Here is an 18807-nt window from a genome sequence, read left to right as displayed (position 1 = left end):
AAAAAGCCAGACTACGGTTTGCAACTGCACATGGGGACAAAGATGGTACTTTTTGGAGAAATGTCCTCTGGTCTGATGAAACAAAAATAGAACTGTTTGGCCATAATGACCCTTGTTATTTTTGGAGGAAAAGGGGGAGGCTTGCAAGCTGAAGAACACCATCCCAACCGTGAAGCACGGGGGTGGCAGCATGTTGTGGGGGTGCTTTGCTGCAGGAGGGACTGGTGCACTTCACAAAATTGATGGCATCATGAGAAGGAAAATGATGTGGATATATTGAAGCAACATCAAGACATCAGTCAGGAAGTTAAAGCTTGGTCGCAAATGGGTCTTCCAAATGGACAATGACCCCAAGCATACTTCCAAAGTTGTGGCAAAATGGCATAATGACAACAAAGTCAAGGTATTGGAGTGGCTATCACAAAGCCCTGACCTCAATCCTATAGAACATTTGTGGGCAGAACTGAAAAAGCGTGTGCGAGCAAAGAGGCCTACAAACCTGACTCGGTTGCAACAGCTCTGTCAGGAGGAATGGGCCAAAATTCACCCAACTTGTAAATAAGAATTTCTTAACTGACTTGCCTAGTTAAATAAAGGTTAAATAAATACAAAAACAAAGTCTTTATTTGAAATACTAAACCTATCCTGTGTTTATCAGATCAATCCAGATGAAAGAAATTAGATATTGAGAGGAACCGGTTTTAGAGTATTTACATGATGCATAGGAAGTGTAGTGTACCGTTTAAAAAAATTATATTTCTGAATATATGAATTACAGATCAGCCTTTAACTAGTTAAATCATGTTTATAGTCTATTGTATAGTTACAATGTGTAACCATTGATGTCCCAGGGTCAATATTGGTAAACACTGTTCAAGTGTATAATTGTAATACATACAATGCAGACACAGGATCATTCAAAGACTGGAATTTGAAACTCCTGATATTGGATATGATTGAAAAAGAATCTCAGACATTCATACCTGAACTGCACATTTATTTGACAAGGTAGAGTACATGATCAGTGAATATATTAAATGTACAGGCTACAATGTGGGGATCTTATGCATGGTAAAAACTACATGCATATATGACTTGCATCCTTGGCACACAGTTATTATATTCTACTCAATCCATTGGCTTCATTAATGTAATTCAAACAGTTTTGAAATTGAAACAACTGGCTATGATAGCTGAGGTTCATAGCTAGGTTCTGAACTAATATGTATACCAAATGTTTTAGAGTCTATACACAGATCGGCTACATAGCTAGCTACACATCCATAGGCATACAGTTATTTTTATCCTCCACTGCACAATAAGCAAGAAATAGTTAGCTAGCTACGTTACTTCATCTATCTGCATTGAATGGCAAATATAAGCAAGGCAAATTTACAAAATTGTACATTCATTTTGCAGTAAATGCTTTAGCTAGCTAGATTCTTTAAATCCACTGTTAAACAAGACGACAGTCTGGTTTGCTGGTTGTTTCAGGAGTCCATAAAACAACCATTATTACAATTTCATACTCAATTATAATTTTTCATTTACATACATACTCATGTCACAACACCCATAAAGCTAGCAGGCTAATGTTAGCTAGTCAGCTAGCTTGCTAAATCGTGATTTTTTGTAAAAGAAGATGCATTACCGTTTCATTTTTTGCATGATTCGCTATGACGTCATAGTCACTTACATTTGCTTCCATCCTAGTATTTTTGTCAGTCATCTTTGCTGAAGAAAGTCTCCAGCCTTGGGTTGGGTAGCATAGCGTCAAATTCGTCATGGGAACTTTATATGCGGTTGCCGATGCTGATTTACATAAAGTTGGGAAAAGTGTATATTTTTCACCGCCTCCCACGCACCATACAAAGGTCCCCGCCCTCTCCGCTTTCCATCCTTCCATTGAACAACACCGCGCGCCACCGCTTGCTCATGAACAACCTCGGGCACCGTTTGCTCGTGAACACCCTCCGGGCACGGTTTGCTAGTGAACACCCTCCGTCAACGCCCGTGTACATTCATTCAACCTTGCGGGGCATTCCGTTGCGTTATTCCGTTATGCTGATGAAGTCGATCGTTTGACCAATGACAACATCTGTGACGGGCCGGGCTAAATGTTAACCCGGCCCACATTTAACCCCGCCCCGTTCCGCGGTCTGCAGCGACGACCATCTGGCGCTCTTTGCAGTCTGCGCTAGGTATACCACTATTCTGCGATTGCGACTCATATCGCACCGGTAAACAACAAAAGAGAATGCTACAACCACTACAAAACATTAGTTAACCTGGTTCACATGAACCGTTTTCTGGCTGGACCGTCGTGACAGTAGCGTGTGTCTGAAGATGGCGACTGGAACGGGTTGGCAGCAACTGTACAATTCCGCGTCTGGCAATCCATGTATTATTACTAGTACAGGGAAATATAATTCATCGAACATGTTTTACGAAGCAGGTTTAACGATGGAATATACTCAAGACCTGCACCTGAAAATGAGTAAGAAAATAGCACAGCTGACAAAGGTTTGTTGATGCGCACGTTGTTTTGCAAAACTGTCACAGTCCAGGCCAATGCATTTATTTGTCCTGCTGGCAATGGAAATGATGTAATTCATTATAAATTCACCTAGGCTACAGTGTCTTTGTGATATGATTAGAATAATTTACTAAAGGATACGTTGTTTTATAGTGAAAAAAAGGCTACGTTGTTATAGTGAAAATGCCACTCTCTGATGCTGAAGAAAAGCATTTAAATGCCCCTGTTGGAGTGGTCACTCATCGCTAAGGAAATATACAATTCAATGTTATTGTGCCACCTAGGAACACCAATTCTGTTGAGGCCTGATACATTTGTGAACAGCAGGAAATGTATTGTCTTACATAATTCCTGAAAGATCGTCTGTTATATACTGTATGGTTTATATAGTCATTCAATGTCAGCTACAGTAGGCCCTAAAAAACATTTCACTGACAGGATATTACTTTTGAATTGTGATTTTCTGTTACTAGCCTTCAAAGTATTTACACTTTTCAAAATGTGTTGTATTATAGCCTGAATGTAAAATTGATTAAATGGAGATTTTGTGTATCTGATCTATCTATACACTACCCCATAATGTTAAAGTGACAATTTGTAACTAATTAATTAAAAATGAAAAGCTAAATTTACTTGAGTCCTTCCTAACCTAGTTGCTGGAAAGGGAGGAAACCGCTCAGGGATTTCACCATGAGGCTAATGTTGATTTTAAAACAGTTGCAGAGTTTAATGGCTGTGATAGGAGAAAACTGAGTGTTTTAAAAACATTTCAAGCAAACACAACACATCACTGAGTACCACTCTTCATATTGTCAAGCATAGTGGTGGCTGCATCATGTTATGAGTATGCTTGTCATCGGCAAGGACTAGGGAGTTATTTAGGATAAAAATAAATGTAATACAGCTAAGCACAGGCAGAATCATAGAGGAAAACCTGGCTGCCTGTAAACTACTGTCAAATTCCTGGTAACCCCTTTCCAACAGACACTGGGAGACAAATTCACCTTTCAGCAGGACAATAACCTAAAACACAAGGCCACATATACACTGGAGTTGCTTACCAAAATTACATTGAATGTTCCTGAGTAGCCTAGTTACAGTTTTGACTTAAATCTGCTTGAAAATCTATGGCAAGACTTGAAAATGGCTATCTAGCAATGATCAACAACCAAGTTGAAAGAGCTTGAAGAAAAAAATAAAATAATGGGCAAATATTGTACAATCAGGTATGCAAAGCTCTTAGATACTTACAGTACCCCAAAACACTCACAGTCACTGTAGCTGTAATTGCTGATTTTAAGATGTATTGAATCGGGCTTGATTTGTCATTATTTACTTTTTAAATCCATATAATTTCTTTTCCAGTTTGGCATTTGAGTATTGTGTGTGGATCATTGAAAAAAAAAAGACAATTAAATAAAGTTTAATCCCACTTTGTATAACAAAATGTGTAAAAAGTCAAGAGGTGTAAATACTTTCTGAAGACTGTAAAGATGTTCACATACTACACACCGATATATTAGTAAGGGGAATTCCATCATATATACAGAACTTTTGAGTCTAATAAATTACTTGAAGTATTGTAAAAACAGGAGAATATTTGGTGTAAATATTGGTCGTTATTGGCATCTTCAGTGTAATGACATATTGTGAATTATACAGTCATTTTTTGTATTATCAAAAGTAAAATACTCAAACGTTTTACTGCAGCATACTGTAAATGATGGTGTATTGGAAAATTTTGTGGGTGGGAAAATACTTGCTGTATTTGGAATGGTACTGTAATTCCACCCCACAGAATACAGTACTTTACTGTATTTTTTGGAGTGCCACTAGTGGCTGCATGGTATTGTTGTTTCTGGCACATAAAAATATTTTAGGGTGTGCCTTGTAAGAGGCTATATTTGTTACTCCTGTGAGTGAGAATGCTATACCAATTTAACTCCTATGTGATTATAGTTCTCCATCAATTTAAAATGCTTAGGGGACAGATTGGAGTGGCAGCAAGACTTAAACCTTAAATGGTTTAGCATTTTGCCATGTCCCTTTGGTCTGTTTTGCCCAGTAGTTTCTGCCAGTTTGGAAGCCTTTGTTAAGGCCTCTAGAAGTGCAAGTGACATAAAACTCCTAATATTCTGTAATGTTTGTTAATACTTTACCTAGCAGCCAACCAAACTACTTGCACCAATCCCTTTTAATTACAGTAAAATACTATGAAATATAAACCCCTCCTCTCAAAACATCCATTTTTTCATTAGTTCATTCCGAAAGTATAAACTTTTTTTTCTACAGTATAATACAGTACATTTTACAGTATTCTACTTGGTGTCATTACACAGTACTTGCTTTGATACTGTATTTATATTACAGTAAGTGTACTGTAATATGAAATACAGACTTTAACTGCCTCTGGGCTGCCTGTAAACTACTGTCAAATTCCTGGTAACCCCTTTACAGTGTTCTTGTAATGCAGCACCCACCAACAAGCTGCTTGCTTGGCTAGTGGGAATGTCCTGAGCCAGCGTAGAAAGGATTAAGAGGTGTATCCTCCTTCGCACATCCTCATAGCCATATGTCATGACAGCCGATGACTGACTTTGGCAAGTTGACACCAGCTATCATGGCTGTTTTCTGTTGTTTCATTGTTAAGATAATGTTGTGTAGCCTTTGACTAAGCATTCAACTAAAGCAAACATTTATGTAACAATATATAATTTCATATCCTCCAAATCTTTACTGATCAAATTCTCTAAATGCATCATTAGGACAATTGTTCTGATGCCATTCAACCAGTGCCAGTGGGGTACACGTTACATGACATCCTGTGGTTGTATAGATGAAGGGCATGGTCATATTCATTAGTGCACAACAAACCATTTTGTAACAGAAAACGTTTCGAAATAAGAACAAGTTCATGTAGTCCCTCCCATTTTCCGTACATTTTATTTTGTTTGGTGTGTTGTAAATACCACCCGGGTGTCGGTAATCAATACAGATAATTATATCCCTTACCGTTCTCCAAAAAGAATACAAATGGCAAAAATCATGCTTCCTTGTTAGTACTGACCATTAAGATCTTACATAATAGAGAGCTTGGGTTTGATTATTGTGGAAACCCTCCACTCCAACTGCTTTAGCTGCTGAAAAAGGGGAATAATCTTTTCCTAGTCTTTCCATATTTGGCTTGTATTCAAAAACTTGACACTAGTTTTACCAGACACACTACATACACTAAATTATTTGGACACCTGCTCGTCCAACATCTCATTCCAAAATCATGGGCATTAATAGGCAGTTGGTCACCCCTTTGCTGCTATACCGGCCTCCAATATTCTGGGAAGGCTTTCCACTAGATGTTGGAACATTGCTGTGGGGACTTGCTTCCATTCAGCCACAAGAGCATTAGTGAGGTTGGGTACTGATGTTGGTGAGGTTGGGTTCCTCAACCCAATCGAACACCTTTGGGATGGATTGGAATGTCGACTGAGAGCCAGGCCTAATCACCCAACATTTAGTGGCTGAATGGAAGCAAGTCCCCACAGCAATGTTCCAACATCTAGTGGAAAGCCTTCACAGAATATTGGAGGCCGGTATATCAGCAAAGGGGTGACCAACTGCCTATTCATGCCCATGATTTTGGAATGAGATGTTCGACGATCAGGTGTCGAAATACTTTTGGTCATGTAGTGTATGTCTGGTAAAACTAGTGTCAAGTTTTTCTGTGCATGTGTGGAATGTTGCACACACCAGCAACATCTTAGACGAGGTAAACAGGCAGAGACAAGGGTGTGTTTATTGTTGTAAATCAAATTTTATTGGTCACATGCAGATGTTATTGCGAGTGTAGCGAAATGCTTGTGCTTCTTGTTCCAACAGTGCAGCAATATCAAACATGTAATCTAACAATTCAAATTCCACAACTACCTAATGTATCTAAAGCTTTTGTTTTTAATGAACAATTTCCTAATGTGTTAGTTATGTGTCATCTATGATTTACTAACTGAGTAGATATTCATTATAATCTTTTTGATGCTGTGAGGATCCTTCTTCTCAATCCTCATCATTTTCTTCTTCCTTGTCTTTTTGCTCTAGGTTATCTACGCCCTCAACACGAAGAACGACGAGCATGAGGACGAGATGGAGTCACTGCGGGAGGCCCACGAGGACGAAGTGCAGCACATTGTGACAGAGACACATGACAAGATCATGCAGTATAAGAGCAAGATGGTCGACGAGGTTGACCTGAAGCGCCATCTGCAATCGTTGGAGGAGTCTGTGGAGCTGCACGAGCACATGAAGCGGCAGGCACTGGCTGAATTTGAGATGTACCGCCAGCGCATGGAGGACTCGCAGTTGTGTACTGAGGCACAACACACGCAGCGCGTGGTCTCCATGTCACGCGAGGTGGAGGAGATGCGCCGCGACTTTGAGGAGAAGCTGCGCTCCTTTGGCCAGGCACAGGCCCAGTTCGAGCAGGACAAGCGGAGGGCAATTGACGAACTACGCACCACCCACCGGCAAGAGGTCCAGGAGCTGCTCCACAGCCAGCAGAACCAGAGCGCCAACTCCACCGTGGATCAGGAGAAGCTGGCTGAGCTGCACAGGGCTGAGGTGGAGGCCCTCATGGAGCGAGTGGAGGAGCTGACCAAGGGCAAAGTACATCTGGTGGAGGAATACGAAGCCAAGCTCACCAAGGCTCAGGGCTACTACGAACGCGAACTGGAAGCCATGAGGCGCACACAGCAGCTGACCGCCGAGAAACTGTTGGCCTGGAAGAGGACGGAGGTGGAGCTGAGGAAGGAGTTCCAGGTGCAGGAGGCAGTGCTGCAGAGGACACTGGGAAAGCTCCGGGCTGAGCTGCAGAGGGCGCAGGAGGAGGCGAGAGAAAGCAGGGACAAGACCAACAGGCTGCAGGCTTCCCTCACCAATGCAGAGGGCACCATTAAGGTAAAATTCCGTTTTATGTCTGCAACCCTGTTTGTGTATGTTTCCAGTATGTTTCATTGTACATGTATATAAATGCCTACACGTAGAAGCGGCAGGATTTGCAGGCAGAGACAAATAAATGGGTTATCAATATTTATTTGCAGACAATGTAATAAACTATAGCCAAATCATATTTAAGAGGTTAATTTCCTTGGAATGAACTAAACTGCCCTGTGCTTCTCCGCCCATGCATATAGTCTACTCTATTTAATTGAGACCACACATATAGGCACACTTTATCTCGCATGCCCAACTAGGAGAGGAGAGTAGGGTACTGAACTTCAAGCATCGAATAATGAGTTTAGATCGGTCTGACCATCAACTCCTGCCTGCAGCATGAAAAATGCAGATTGTGCCGCAATGATGACTGATGGTTCTCTTTTATCCCTGGTAGTTTGTTGATTGATTCATGTCACTGATTGGCCAGATCTTCAATTTACCAGCTGTGAAATAATCACTGGTTTATATGGGAAGGATGAAAATCAGCAATACTTTTGACCTCAAAGTTGAGATTTTAAAAAAGGGTCTACAAACTAAACTACAGTACTACAAACTAAACTACAGTTTTAATGCGTTCTTGTTTCTGTTCCTTGACCTGATATCTCAGAACTTGCACAAGCAGCTGGAGGAAGCCATCCAAGATGGGGAGATCTGGGTGATGCAGTTGAAGGACACGGAGTATGAGCTGGAGGGGAGCCGAGATCGAGTGCAGCAGCAGGCTACTGAGATCCTCCACAAAGCCAGTGAGATATTAAACCGCCATTTAGCTTGAGAGTTTGGATAGAGAATACTAATCTCTGGTATTTTGAATTGTTTTAAATATGTTCAATATGTATTGGTAATTGGCGGGATACTCCCTGTAGGTTTGTAACTGTACGTTTTACTGGTATATGGGGGGAGAGTGAAATATAAGGTTGTCTGACCAGATAAGAAAACATGTTCTTTTTTGATGAAAGAAGGTTAGGCCTAATTAAACAAAAAAACGCACCGTTTATTTCTGTGCTTATTTTCTTCCATATTCGCACAGGAATAGTATTACTAGAGAACATTGGTTACGTAATTATTACGCCAGAATGTCTGTTATTCCATAGGACGATTCGTATGGGATTCATTTTTTCCAAACTGCCTTTGTAATTCTATATTTTTTTCAATAAATTGCCTGGAGTTTTTTTTATTCCAGGTGTGAAGATATTTCAACATGTCCTGGCAATAACAGTCTACACTGATAACTCAAGCTTGGCTTCCAAGTTTCTAAACCATACAAAACCATCTTTGTCTATTTGAATTGAGGAAGTGTGATCATAATCATTATTTCAGCGATCCGAGGTAGACATCCTAATTGACCCACAACCTGCAGATGTGAGCTAAACAGAGCACTTGCACTTCAAATCAAATTGTATTTGTCACATGCGCCAAATACAATACAACCTTACCGTTTACAAGCTCTTAACCAACAGTGCAGTTCAAGAAGAGTTAAGAAAATATTTACCAAATAAATGAAAGTAATTTTTAAAATAAAAAGTAACATAATAATAACAATAATGAGGCTATGTACAGGGGGTACCGGTACCGAGTCAATGTGCGAGGGTACGGGTTAGTCAAGGTAATTTGTACATGTAGGTGGCTATGCATGTAAAGTGCATGTAATGTGACTATGCATAGATAATAAACAGCGAGTAGCAGCAGTGTAAAAACAAAAAGAGGGGGGGGGGGGGGGTGTCAATATAAATAATCCGATGGCCATTTGATGAATTGTTCAGCAGTCTTATGACTTGGGGGTAGAAGCTGTTAAGGATCCTTTTGGACCTAGACTTGGCGCTCCGGTACCACTTGCCGTGCGGTAGCAGAGAGAACAGTATATAACTTGGGTCACTGAAGATGTGTTTTTGTGGATTGTGTGGAGGCACAGATTCTGCGGTAGGGTACCAAAAAAAGTCTGTAGTATTGAAGGACACCAAGAACACAGTGGCCTCCATCATTCTTAAATGGAAGAAGTTTGGAACCAGCAAGACTCTTTCTTGAGCTGGCCACCCGGCCAAACTGAGCAATCTGGGGAGAAGGGCCTTGGTCAGGGAGGTGACCAAGAACCCGATTGAGCTCTATCAGAGTGACCAGAGTTCCTCTGTGGAGATGGTTGCCCTTCTGGAAGGTTCTCCCTTCTCTGCAGCCCTCCATCAATCAGGTTTTTATGGTAGTGGCCAGACGGAAGCCACTCCTCAGTAAAAGGCACATGACAGCCCGCTTGGAGTTTGCCAAAAGGCACCTAAAGCACTGTCAGACCATGTGAAACAAGAATGTCTAGTCTGATGAAACCAAGTTTGAACTTTTAGGCCTGAATGCCAAGCGTCACGTCTGGAGGAAACCTGGAACCATCCCTACAGTGAAGCAAGGTGGTGGCAGAATTATGCTGTGGGGATGTTTTCAGGGACTGGGTGACTAGTCAGGATCGAGGGAAAGATGAATGGAGCAAAGTACAGAGAGATCCTTGATGAAAACCTGCTCCAGAGCGCTCAGGACCTCAGACTGGGGCAATGGTTCACCTTCCAACAGGACAACGACCCTAAGCACACAGCCAAGACAATGCAGGAGTGGCTTTGGGACAAGTCTCTAAATATCCTTGAATGGCCCAGCCAGAGCCCAGGCTTGAACCCGATAGAACATCTTTTGAGAGACCGTGAAATAGCTTTGCAGCGACGCTCCCCATCCAACCTGATAGAGCTTCAGAGGATCTGCAGAGAAGAATGGGAGAAACCCAAAAAGTACTGAATAAACGTTCTGCATACTTATGTAAATGTGCTTTTTTTTCTTGATGGGGTATTGTGTGGAGATTGGTGAGGGGGAAAAACAATTTAATAAATTTTAGAGGACCTTGGAGTTGTTTTTTTCATCTGGAATTATTACTCTCCTGCTATGTAAAAATTACCAACATGGCAGATTCAGATGGGACTTAAGTTACAGATGTGGTGATTTGTGCTGGTGTACATAATTACCTAAGCCCATCTACCCATTAAACTAATCTCCTGCTGCGAATAGGGCTAAGCTTGTCTGTTCAGATAAGAGAACATATATATTTTTTCACCAAAGAGAAGTAGGCCTATGTATGTTTTTTAAATAATTTTTTTGTTTTGTTATTGAAGTAGGGCTATATGCTTGTACCTTTTGAGAAAAATTTGTTTTACAGATTGATGAGGGTTATTCGAGGCTAGTTTCATCATCCTTTTATATTCTCCCTCAGTGCCAAGTCCTTTCTCATTTTGTACTTCCCTTTGCAGTTCTATGAATAACTCATACATTAAAAGAAGTAAGATATTGTTGGAAAAAATGTATTGTTTTATTTTACTTTCACTTTACAGTGATATTTTAACCGTAAGGGCACTTCATGGACTTTTGAGTGCTGGCTGATTCTGACAGAACAGATGTTCAGTGTCTGATATGAAAGCATTGCCCATTTAACTTGCCTTTCTGCCATTACCCTTCACACCCCGCCATCTGCTTGTTTTGCATGTGTGCCTCCAGGTCAGATAGGCTCTCTACAGGCCACCCATATGAGCCACGAGGCCACTATCAGGGACCTGGACTTGGAGCAGAGCCGCCTGAGGGAGAAGATCCTCAGGCTGGAGGAGGAGAGGGAGAGGGTGCTCAACCAGAGCCAGGCCACCGACGAGCAGCACAAACATCAGGTCCTCTCACTGGAGCAGGTATTCAACTTCTTGTAAGATGTGCTGAATATTATATTTCGCTTCTCCTAGTGTCTCAGTGTTTAGTAGATCCAGACACTGGGAAAACAGTGGGAAGTTTCACAGATAGCAAGCATTTGTTTGGCCAACATATTTGGCAAAAAACATTATGTACAGTACCAGTCAAAACTTGAACTTGAAAAGTTCTTGATATTTAATGGATTGACTGATCTTCATGTTTTAAAGTAATGATGAACTGTTTCTCTTTGCTTATTTGAGCGGTTCTTGCCATAATATGGACTTGGTCTTTTACCAAATAGGGCTATCTTCTGTATACGACCCATACCTTGTCACAACACAATTTATTGGCTGAAACGCATTAAGAAGGAAATAAATTCCACAAATGAACTTTTAACAAGGCACACCTGTTAATTGAAATGCATTCCAGGTGACTAACTCATGAAGCTGGTTGAGGGCCATGCCAAGAGTGTGCAAAGCTGTCATCAAGGCAAAGGGTGGCTACATTGAAGAATCTCAAATATAAAATATATTTTGATTTGTTTAACACTTTCTTTGGTCACTACATGATTCCAAATGTGTTATTTCCTAGTGTTGATGTCTTCACTAATATTCTACAATGTAGAAAATAGTAAAAATAAGGAAAAACCCTTGAATGAGTTTTTGTGTCCAAAATTTTGACTGGTACTGTATATTGATTGGCATGGCATTGGAAAAGGTTGTTAGCTGCCCATATTTATATAACTGTGCAATTCTGTTTTCGATGATGCCAATGTTTTCAGAACGTATGCATGCTTTCTAGGTTAGCTGTTCCCTCAGGCAGGTACCCGCCAGGGAGCTGGTACAAAACAGAAGAGTTCTATATCTCAACCCTTCTCTTATTATGTAATACTCATTGTAGATATTGATGCTGTGCCAAATACACTGAAACAGCTCAAGCTTCACAGTAGATCCAAACAACGGGGGAAGTTTAGTGAAGAAGCTTAGCCCTTCTATCTTGTGTTTAAATCCCCATAGTCGATTTCCGCGGCCCCATGGAAATCTAATTAACATAATACACTTTTTTCAGTTTAAGCTAGAGATATCAGTTTTGCGTTGGATGTGTCTCAATCCTCTGCATCCACCGATGCCACACTTACGCATCTGCGTTTAAAGGTGACAGAGCTAGAGCAGTGTTATTAGTCAGACCATCAGACATCCTGAATATCGGTCTTCTCACAAAATCGTTTGTCGTGTCTGAACGGTTTGGCCTATTATGACCCCTATATGGAAAGATGAGACTCTCACAAACACGATCATGTTTTCTGTTTTGCTGTATGACCACCACAAGCATGGTCTGAAGTTGGTACAGCCGATCTGCCAACTTCTGTCTGTAGTGTCCGAATAGTTTGGCTACACACTAATATGGAAAGGTGAGACTCGTCCCCCCTGTACCAGTTGAAAAAATGAATGGAAGTAACGTATACTGTGTATGGAGACTGTTTGCTGTCAAAAACTAAGCAGTTAAATACTGTACATTCAATACAAATAAATGTTTCCTGATCTTTCTTATATCTCTGATATTGGACAGACTCTTCAGAACAAACTTCCTTTAGATTGTTTTGGTGACGATCAGTTGTACCATGTAGTGAATCTGTTATTCAATGCGTTTGTATGGGCTTATAGCAGTAAGACCAAATCTAAATTTGTTTTTGGTATTTTTTTTATACTTCAAGGGGTCTTAAAATGGAAAACCAAATAGCTAAAATGTTATATAAAATGATCCTTGGTATAACCTTATAACCTTCCATATAGCTTAGTATATATACAAATGTATGTGGACACCCTTCAAATGAGTGGATTCCGCTATTTCGGCTACACCACAGCCGTTGCTGACAGGTGTATAAAATAAAGCACACAGCCATGCCAACTCCATAGACAAACATTGGCAGTAGAAAGGCCTTACTGAAGAGCTCAGTGACTTTCAACATGGCAACAAGTCAGTTTGTCAAATTTCTACCCTTCTAGAACTTCCCGGTCAACTGTAAGTGCAAGGAGAAACAATGGCTCAGCCGCGAAGTGGTAGGCCACACAAGCTTACAGAAGGGGACTGCCTAGTGCAGGTGTCCACATACTTTTGGTCATGTAGTATACATAGTTTATCATTTCTTTAGCGGATTTTAAAAGATCAACATATTATTTTAAGAACCATTGGGTTCCATTAGTAACACTGCAGAAACTGCTGTGCTAAGATGAAAGTAGCCCATCTGCTCTCTATGGGGAGGGTACATTGATCTATTAGATTTCAGCTGTGGTTTGTTTCATTACAGCCATCACGTGTAAATGTTTAATGTATCTATGGCCCTTCGGATCTGCCAGGGTGTGAAATAAATCTTGGCTATTCCCCCCCCCCCTTCCCAAGTCCCTTCGCGAGGAGAGGCAGGGCTATGAGAAGGAGCTAGCGAGGCTGAGGGGCAAATACGAAGAGGAGGGTGTGAGATTCAAAGAGGCCCAGGTACAGGCACTAGAGGAGCTGTCGGAGAAACACAGGGCGACGCAGGAGAGTGCACAGAACGCTGCAGAGAAGGAGAATAATCTATTGATGGCTGTGAGTATCATGCACACACACTGCCCTACACACTGTTGTTTACACACTATTTAATACACTCTATTTATGCTACACTCTGCACACACACACAGCCACACTCAAGCCCAGTATCTATACATATATTCATATACAATGTGTGTGCACAGAGTGTGTGTGTGTGTGCACAGAGTGTAGCATAAATAGAGTGTATTAAATACACCCCAAGCCTACATACAGTGCCTTCAGAAAGTATTCACAAACCTTTACTTTTTCCAAATTTTGTTGTGTTAGTCTGAATTTAAAATGGATTAAATTGAGGGTTTTTTGTCACTGGCCTACACACAATACCCCATAATGTCAAAGTGAAATTATGTTTTTCAAAATGTTTACAAATATATTCAAAATGAAAAGCTGAAATGCTTTGAGTCTTAAGTAGTCAACCCGTTTGTTATGGCAAGCCTAAATAAGTTCAGGAGCAAAAACTTGCTAAACAAGTCACATAAGTTGCATGGATTCATTCTGTGTGCAATAATAGTGTTTAACATCATTTTTGAATGACTACCTCATGTCTGTACACCACACATACAATTATCTGTAAGGTCGTCTCTCAGTCGAGCAGTGAATTTCCAAAACAGATTCGACCACAAAGACCAGGGAGGTTTTCCAATGCCTCGCATATAAGATGCCCTTACTGGTAGATGGGTAAAAAAAAAAAGTAGACATTGAATATCCCTTTGAGCATGGTGAAGTTATTAATACACTTTGGATGTGTATCAATACACCCAGTCATTACAAAGATACAGGCGTCTTTCCTAACTCAGTTGCCGGACAGGAAGGAAACCACTTAGGGATCTCAACATGAGACAAATGGTGACTTAGAAACAGTTAAATGGCTATAGTAGAAGAGAGCTGAGGATGGATCAATGACTTTGTAGTTCACTTTCAGTCAGTCAAATTCTGTACAACACACTCTTTGGTTGAAGGATCTACAATCACTAATGACAAGGCCAATGAAATCCGCACCTCGCTGGAAACCCCACCTTCCACAGGTGATAGGCATGAGGCATGGATTCATTCCTTCAATTATTCCCCTCTTTACCTTGATGTGAACGGGAACGATTCACGGTACTAAAACAAACAATTGGAAAACGAGACTGTCGTACGTTGCTCCAACTAAATTCCCCCATAGTGGTAGAGCCTGCTCACCCCATGAACATTTGTGCTAAAGGTTGTACTTGTTCTCATAAGATTTCTTATCATGCCCCCTGTCATGCGGATATACAGTTGAAGTCGGAAGTTTACATTCACCTTTGCCAAATACATGTAAACTCAGTTTTTCACAGTTCCTGACGTTTAATCAGAGTAAAAATTCCCTGTCTTAGGTCAGCTAGGATTTTTTTTAATGTGAAATGTCGGAATAATAGTAGAGAGAATGATTTATTTCAGCTTTTATTTCTTTCATCACATTCCCAATGGGTCAGAAGTTTACGTACACTAAATTAGTATTTGGTAGCATTGCCTTTAAATTGTTTAACTTGGGTCAAATGTTTAGAGTAGCCTTCCACAAGCTTCCCACAATAAGTTGGGTGAATTTTGGCCCATTCCTCCTGACAGAGCTGGTGTAACCGTGTCAGGTTTGTAGGCCTCCTTGCTTGCACACGATTTTTCAGTTCTGCCCACACATTTTCTATAGGATTGAGGTCAGGGCTTTGTGATGGCCACTCCAATACCTTGACTTTGTTGTCCTGAAGCCATTTTGCCACAACTTTGGAAGTATGTTTGGGGTCATTGTCCACTTGGAAGACCCATTTGCGACCAAGCTTTAACTTCCTGACTGATGTCTTGAGATGTTGCATTTTTATGGTGGTTTTTGAGCAGTGGCTTCTTCCTTGCTGAGTGGCCTTTCAGGTTATGTCGAAATAGGACTTGTTTTACTGTGGATATACATACTTTTGTACCTGTTTCCTCCAGCATCTTTACAAGGTCCTTTGCTGTTGTTCTGGGATTGAGTTGCACTCTTTACACCAAAGTACGTTAGTCTCTAGGAGACAGAATGCGTCTCCTTCCTGAGCGGTATGACGGCTGAGTGGTCCCATGGTGTTTATACTTGCGTACTATTGTTTGTACAGATGAACGTGGTACCTTCAGGCGTTTGGAAATTGCTCCCAGGGATGAACCAGACTGGTTGAGGTCTACAATTTTTTATCATGGCTGATTTCTTTTTATTTTCCCATGATGTCAAGCAAAAAGGCACTGAGTTTGAAGGTATGCCTTTAAGTACATCCACAGGTACACCTGCAATTGACTCAAATGATGCCAATTAGCCAGTCAGAAGCTTCTAAAGCCATGACATAATTTTCGGGAATTGTCCAAGCTGTTTAAAGGCACAGTCAACTTGATTCTGTGGGTGAATAAAAAGGTTGTGCGTTGGTTAACTTGATCTCGATCTCCCCAAATAACTATTAAGCTATTTTAAAATGTTTCTTATTTCACCTGGCATGAAGCAGTGTATGTCAATTTCTGACCCACTGGAATTGTGATACAGGGAATTATAAGTGAAATAATCTCTGAACAATTGTTGGAAAAATTACTTGTCATGCACAAAGTAGATGTCCTAACTGACTTGCCAAAACTATAGTTTGTTAACAAGAAATTTGTGGAGAGGTTGATAAACGAGTTTTAATGACTCCAAAACTAAGTGTATGTAAACTACCGACTTCAACTGTAGCATTTCTCTGAAAGATAGAATCTATGTGTAGTTTGTCTCAGCTTGGAGCACACTCGAACCAGTGCATTTGTACATTGCCACGTACAGCGTACAAACTCCCTGGAAAGACGTGTAGCATAATTGAGTATGCTTGGAATTACCGATGGCGACTTTCCTTTCCTGGATGTCGGTACCTCGGCTGGGACCGAGGTGCAGGAAGTGGAGATGGATTGTGTGGTCGGAGGAAATATCTTGTCTGCCTGGTCGTAGGGTATGCGGTAGCTGCCTGCGCTCAACCCACTCCTGTGCGCTCTGTTGACTTTTACGGGATGCTTCTCGTAGAGGGTGGCCAGGTTTGGTGGGTTCCCCCTGCCACCCGTGTCTGTGTCGGTCAAGTATCGCTTGCCTCTCTTCCCAGACTTGTTTATGAAGAGTCTGGTCCTAACCTAGTGATCCAGTCCTATGTGGACTTTCGAGACTGGGCTAGCTACACGAGCTCTGCTTAGCGTGGCGAGCTAGCAATTACTAGCTATTCCTGACTCTCCATGGTGAGGTAGCCCTCCTTGTTAAGTATATGTAGTATAAATGTCACTTGGTTTTTCTAAATGGACTGTGCTGCGGTCAAAGAGGCTAGCTAGTATATCTTATGCTAAAAAGCCTCCTAGCTAACATTGGTTAGCATGCGTAACTTCCAGCGAGTGGAACTTACTCGCATTTCCCCAGCGTTATGGCAACCCTATTCCTATTTTCAGTTCCGGGAGTTGGAGGGAGTTAAGGAAACGGGGTCGCGTCCACCTCCGTTGAAGAAGCAGCCCATCGAGCACTTGCAGTGAGATCATGCAGAAGGGATCCAGCTTTTGTCAAATTTACATAAGATTTTGAGGTTTCATAGCAGGTTAGGAGAACTTACGGAGCAGGTTAGGAGAATTAACATAGCAGGTTAGGAGAATTAGGTTAAGGTTAGGAAAAGAGTTAGAAGGGATCCTAACTGTGACCCAGGATCAAGGGGTTTTGGTATGGGTACTACGTCAGCCATTGCTAGAGCCCCCTGTGCCCGGGCTTCATGAAGGCTATGCAGTCTCATGGAAGCACAACGTACCCTGAGTGTAAAAACCATTAGGGAACACCTGCTCTTTCCATGACATGGACTGACCAGGTGAATACTGTAATACTAACATGTTTCTAGCAGACCACCATAGTCCCTGTGCCCAAGAACACTAAGGTAACCAGCCTAAATGACTACATCAACACCATTATCCCAGAAACCCTAGACCCACTCCAGTTTGCATACTGCCCAAACAGATCCACAGATATTACAATCTCTATTGCACTCCACACTTCCTTTTCCCACCTGGACAAAAGGAACACCTATGTGAGAATGCTTTTCATTGACTATAGCTCAGCGTTCAACACCATAGTGCCCTCAAAGCTCATCACTAAGCTAAGGACCCTGGGACTAAATACCTCCCTCTGCAACTGGATCCTGGACTTCCTGATTGGCTGCCCACAGGTGGTAAGGGTAGGTAACTACACATCTACCACGCCGATCCTCAACACGGGGCCCCCAACACGGGTGCGTACTCAGTCTCCTCCTGTACTCCCGGTTCACTCATGACTGCATGGCCAGGCACGACTCCCAACACCATCAATCAGTTTTACGATGACACAACAGTGGTGGGCCTGATCACCAACAATGATGAGACAGCCTATAGGGAGGAGGTCAGAGTTCTGGCCATGTGGTGCCAGGATAACAAACTCTCCCTCAATGTGATCAAGACAAAGGAGATGATTGTGGACTACAGGAAAAGGAGGACGGAGCACGCTCATTCTCATTGACGGGGCTGTTGTGGAGCAGGTTGAGAGCTTCAAGTTCCTTGGTTTCCACATCACCAACAAATTATCATGGTCCAAACACACCAAGACAGTCATGAAGAGGGCACAACAAATCCTATTCCCCCTCAGGAGACTGAAAAGATTTGGCATGGGTCCTCAAATCCTCAAAAAGTTCTACAGCTGCACGATCGCGAGCACTGGCGAGGCCGCAAGGCACTACAGAGGGTAGTGCGTACGGCCCAGTACATCACTGGGCCCAAGCTTCCTGCCATCCAGGACCTCTATGTCAGAGGAAGGCCCTAAAAATTGTCAAAGACTCCAGCAACCCTAGTCATAGACTGTTCTTTCTGAGACCGCATGGCAAGCAGTACCGGAGTGCCAGGTCCAAAAGGCTTCTTATTACCTTCTACCCCCAAGCCATAAGACTCCCTGACGAATTGAGGCTGTTCTAAGGGCGAAAGGGGGTGCAACTCAATATTAGGAA

The 18807-nt window shown here is 41.7% G+C and overlaps 1 protein-coding gene across 2 annotated transcripts in view; it reads left to right on the top strand.

Annotated features, from left to right (window-relative positions):
* The first annotated feature begins 2117 nt into the window (after positions 1-2117).
* The window catches only part of fam184aa (family with sequence similarity 184 member Aa), a 90306-nt gene continuing 73616 nt past the window's right edge, over positions 2118-18807 (top strand). Inside the window, exons 1-5 of one of the 2 annotated variants that reach the window (XM_031830534.1) lie at positions 2118-2523; positions 6629-7483; positions 8130-8265; positions 11039-11220; positions 13619-13804. In XM_031830534.1, the coding sequence (XP_031686394.1) occupies positions 2347-2523; positions 6629-7483; positions 8130-8265; positions 11039-11220; positions 13619-13804 (1536 nt within the window). In that variant the 5' untranslated portion in view covers positions 2118-2346. The remainder of the gene's footprint in view (positions 2524-6628; positions 7484-8129; positions 8266-11038; positions 11221-13618; positions 13805-18807) is intronic. The other variant, XM_031830535.1, reaches the window with a different exon arrangement.

This window comes from Oncorhynchus kisutch, linkage group LG8 (genome assembly GCF_002021735.2).
Source record: "Oncorhynchus kisutch isolate 150728-3 linkage group LG8, Okis_V2, whole genome shotgun sequence".
NCBI classification, from domain to species: Eukaryota; Metazoa; Chordata; class Actinopteri; order Salmoniformes; family Salmonidae; genus Oncorhynchus; species Oncorhynchus kisutch.
This window is presented reverse-complemented; position numbering and strand designations above follow the sequence as displayed.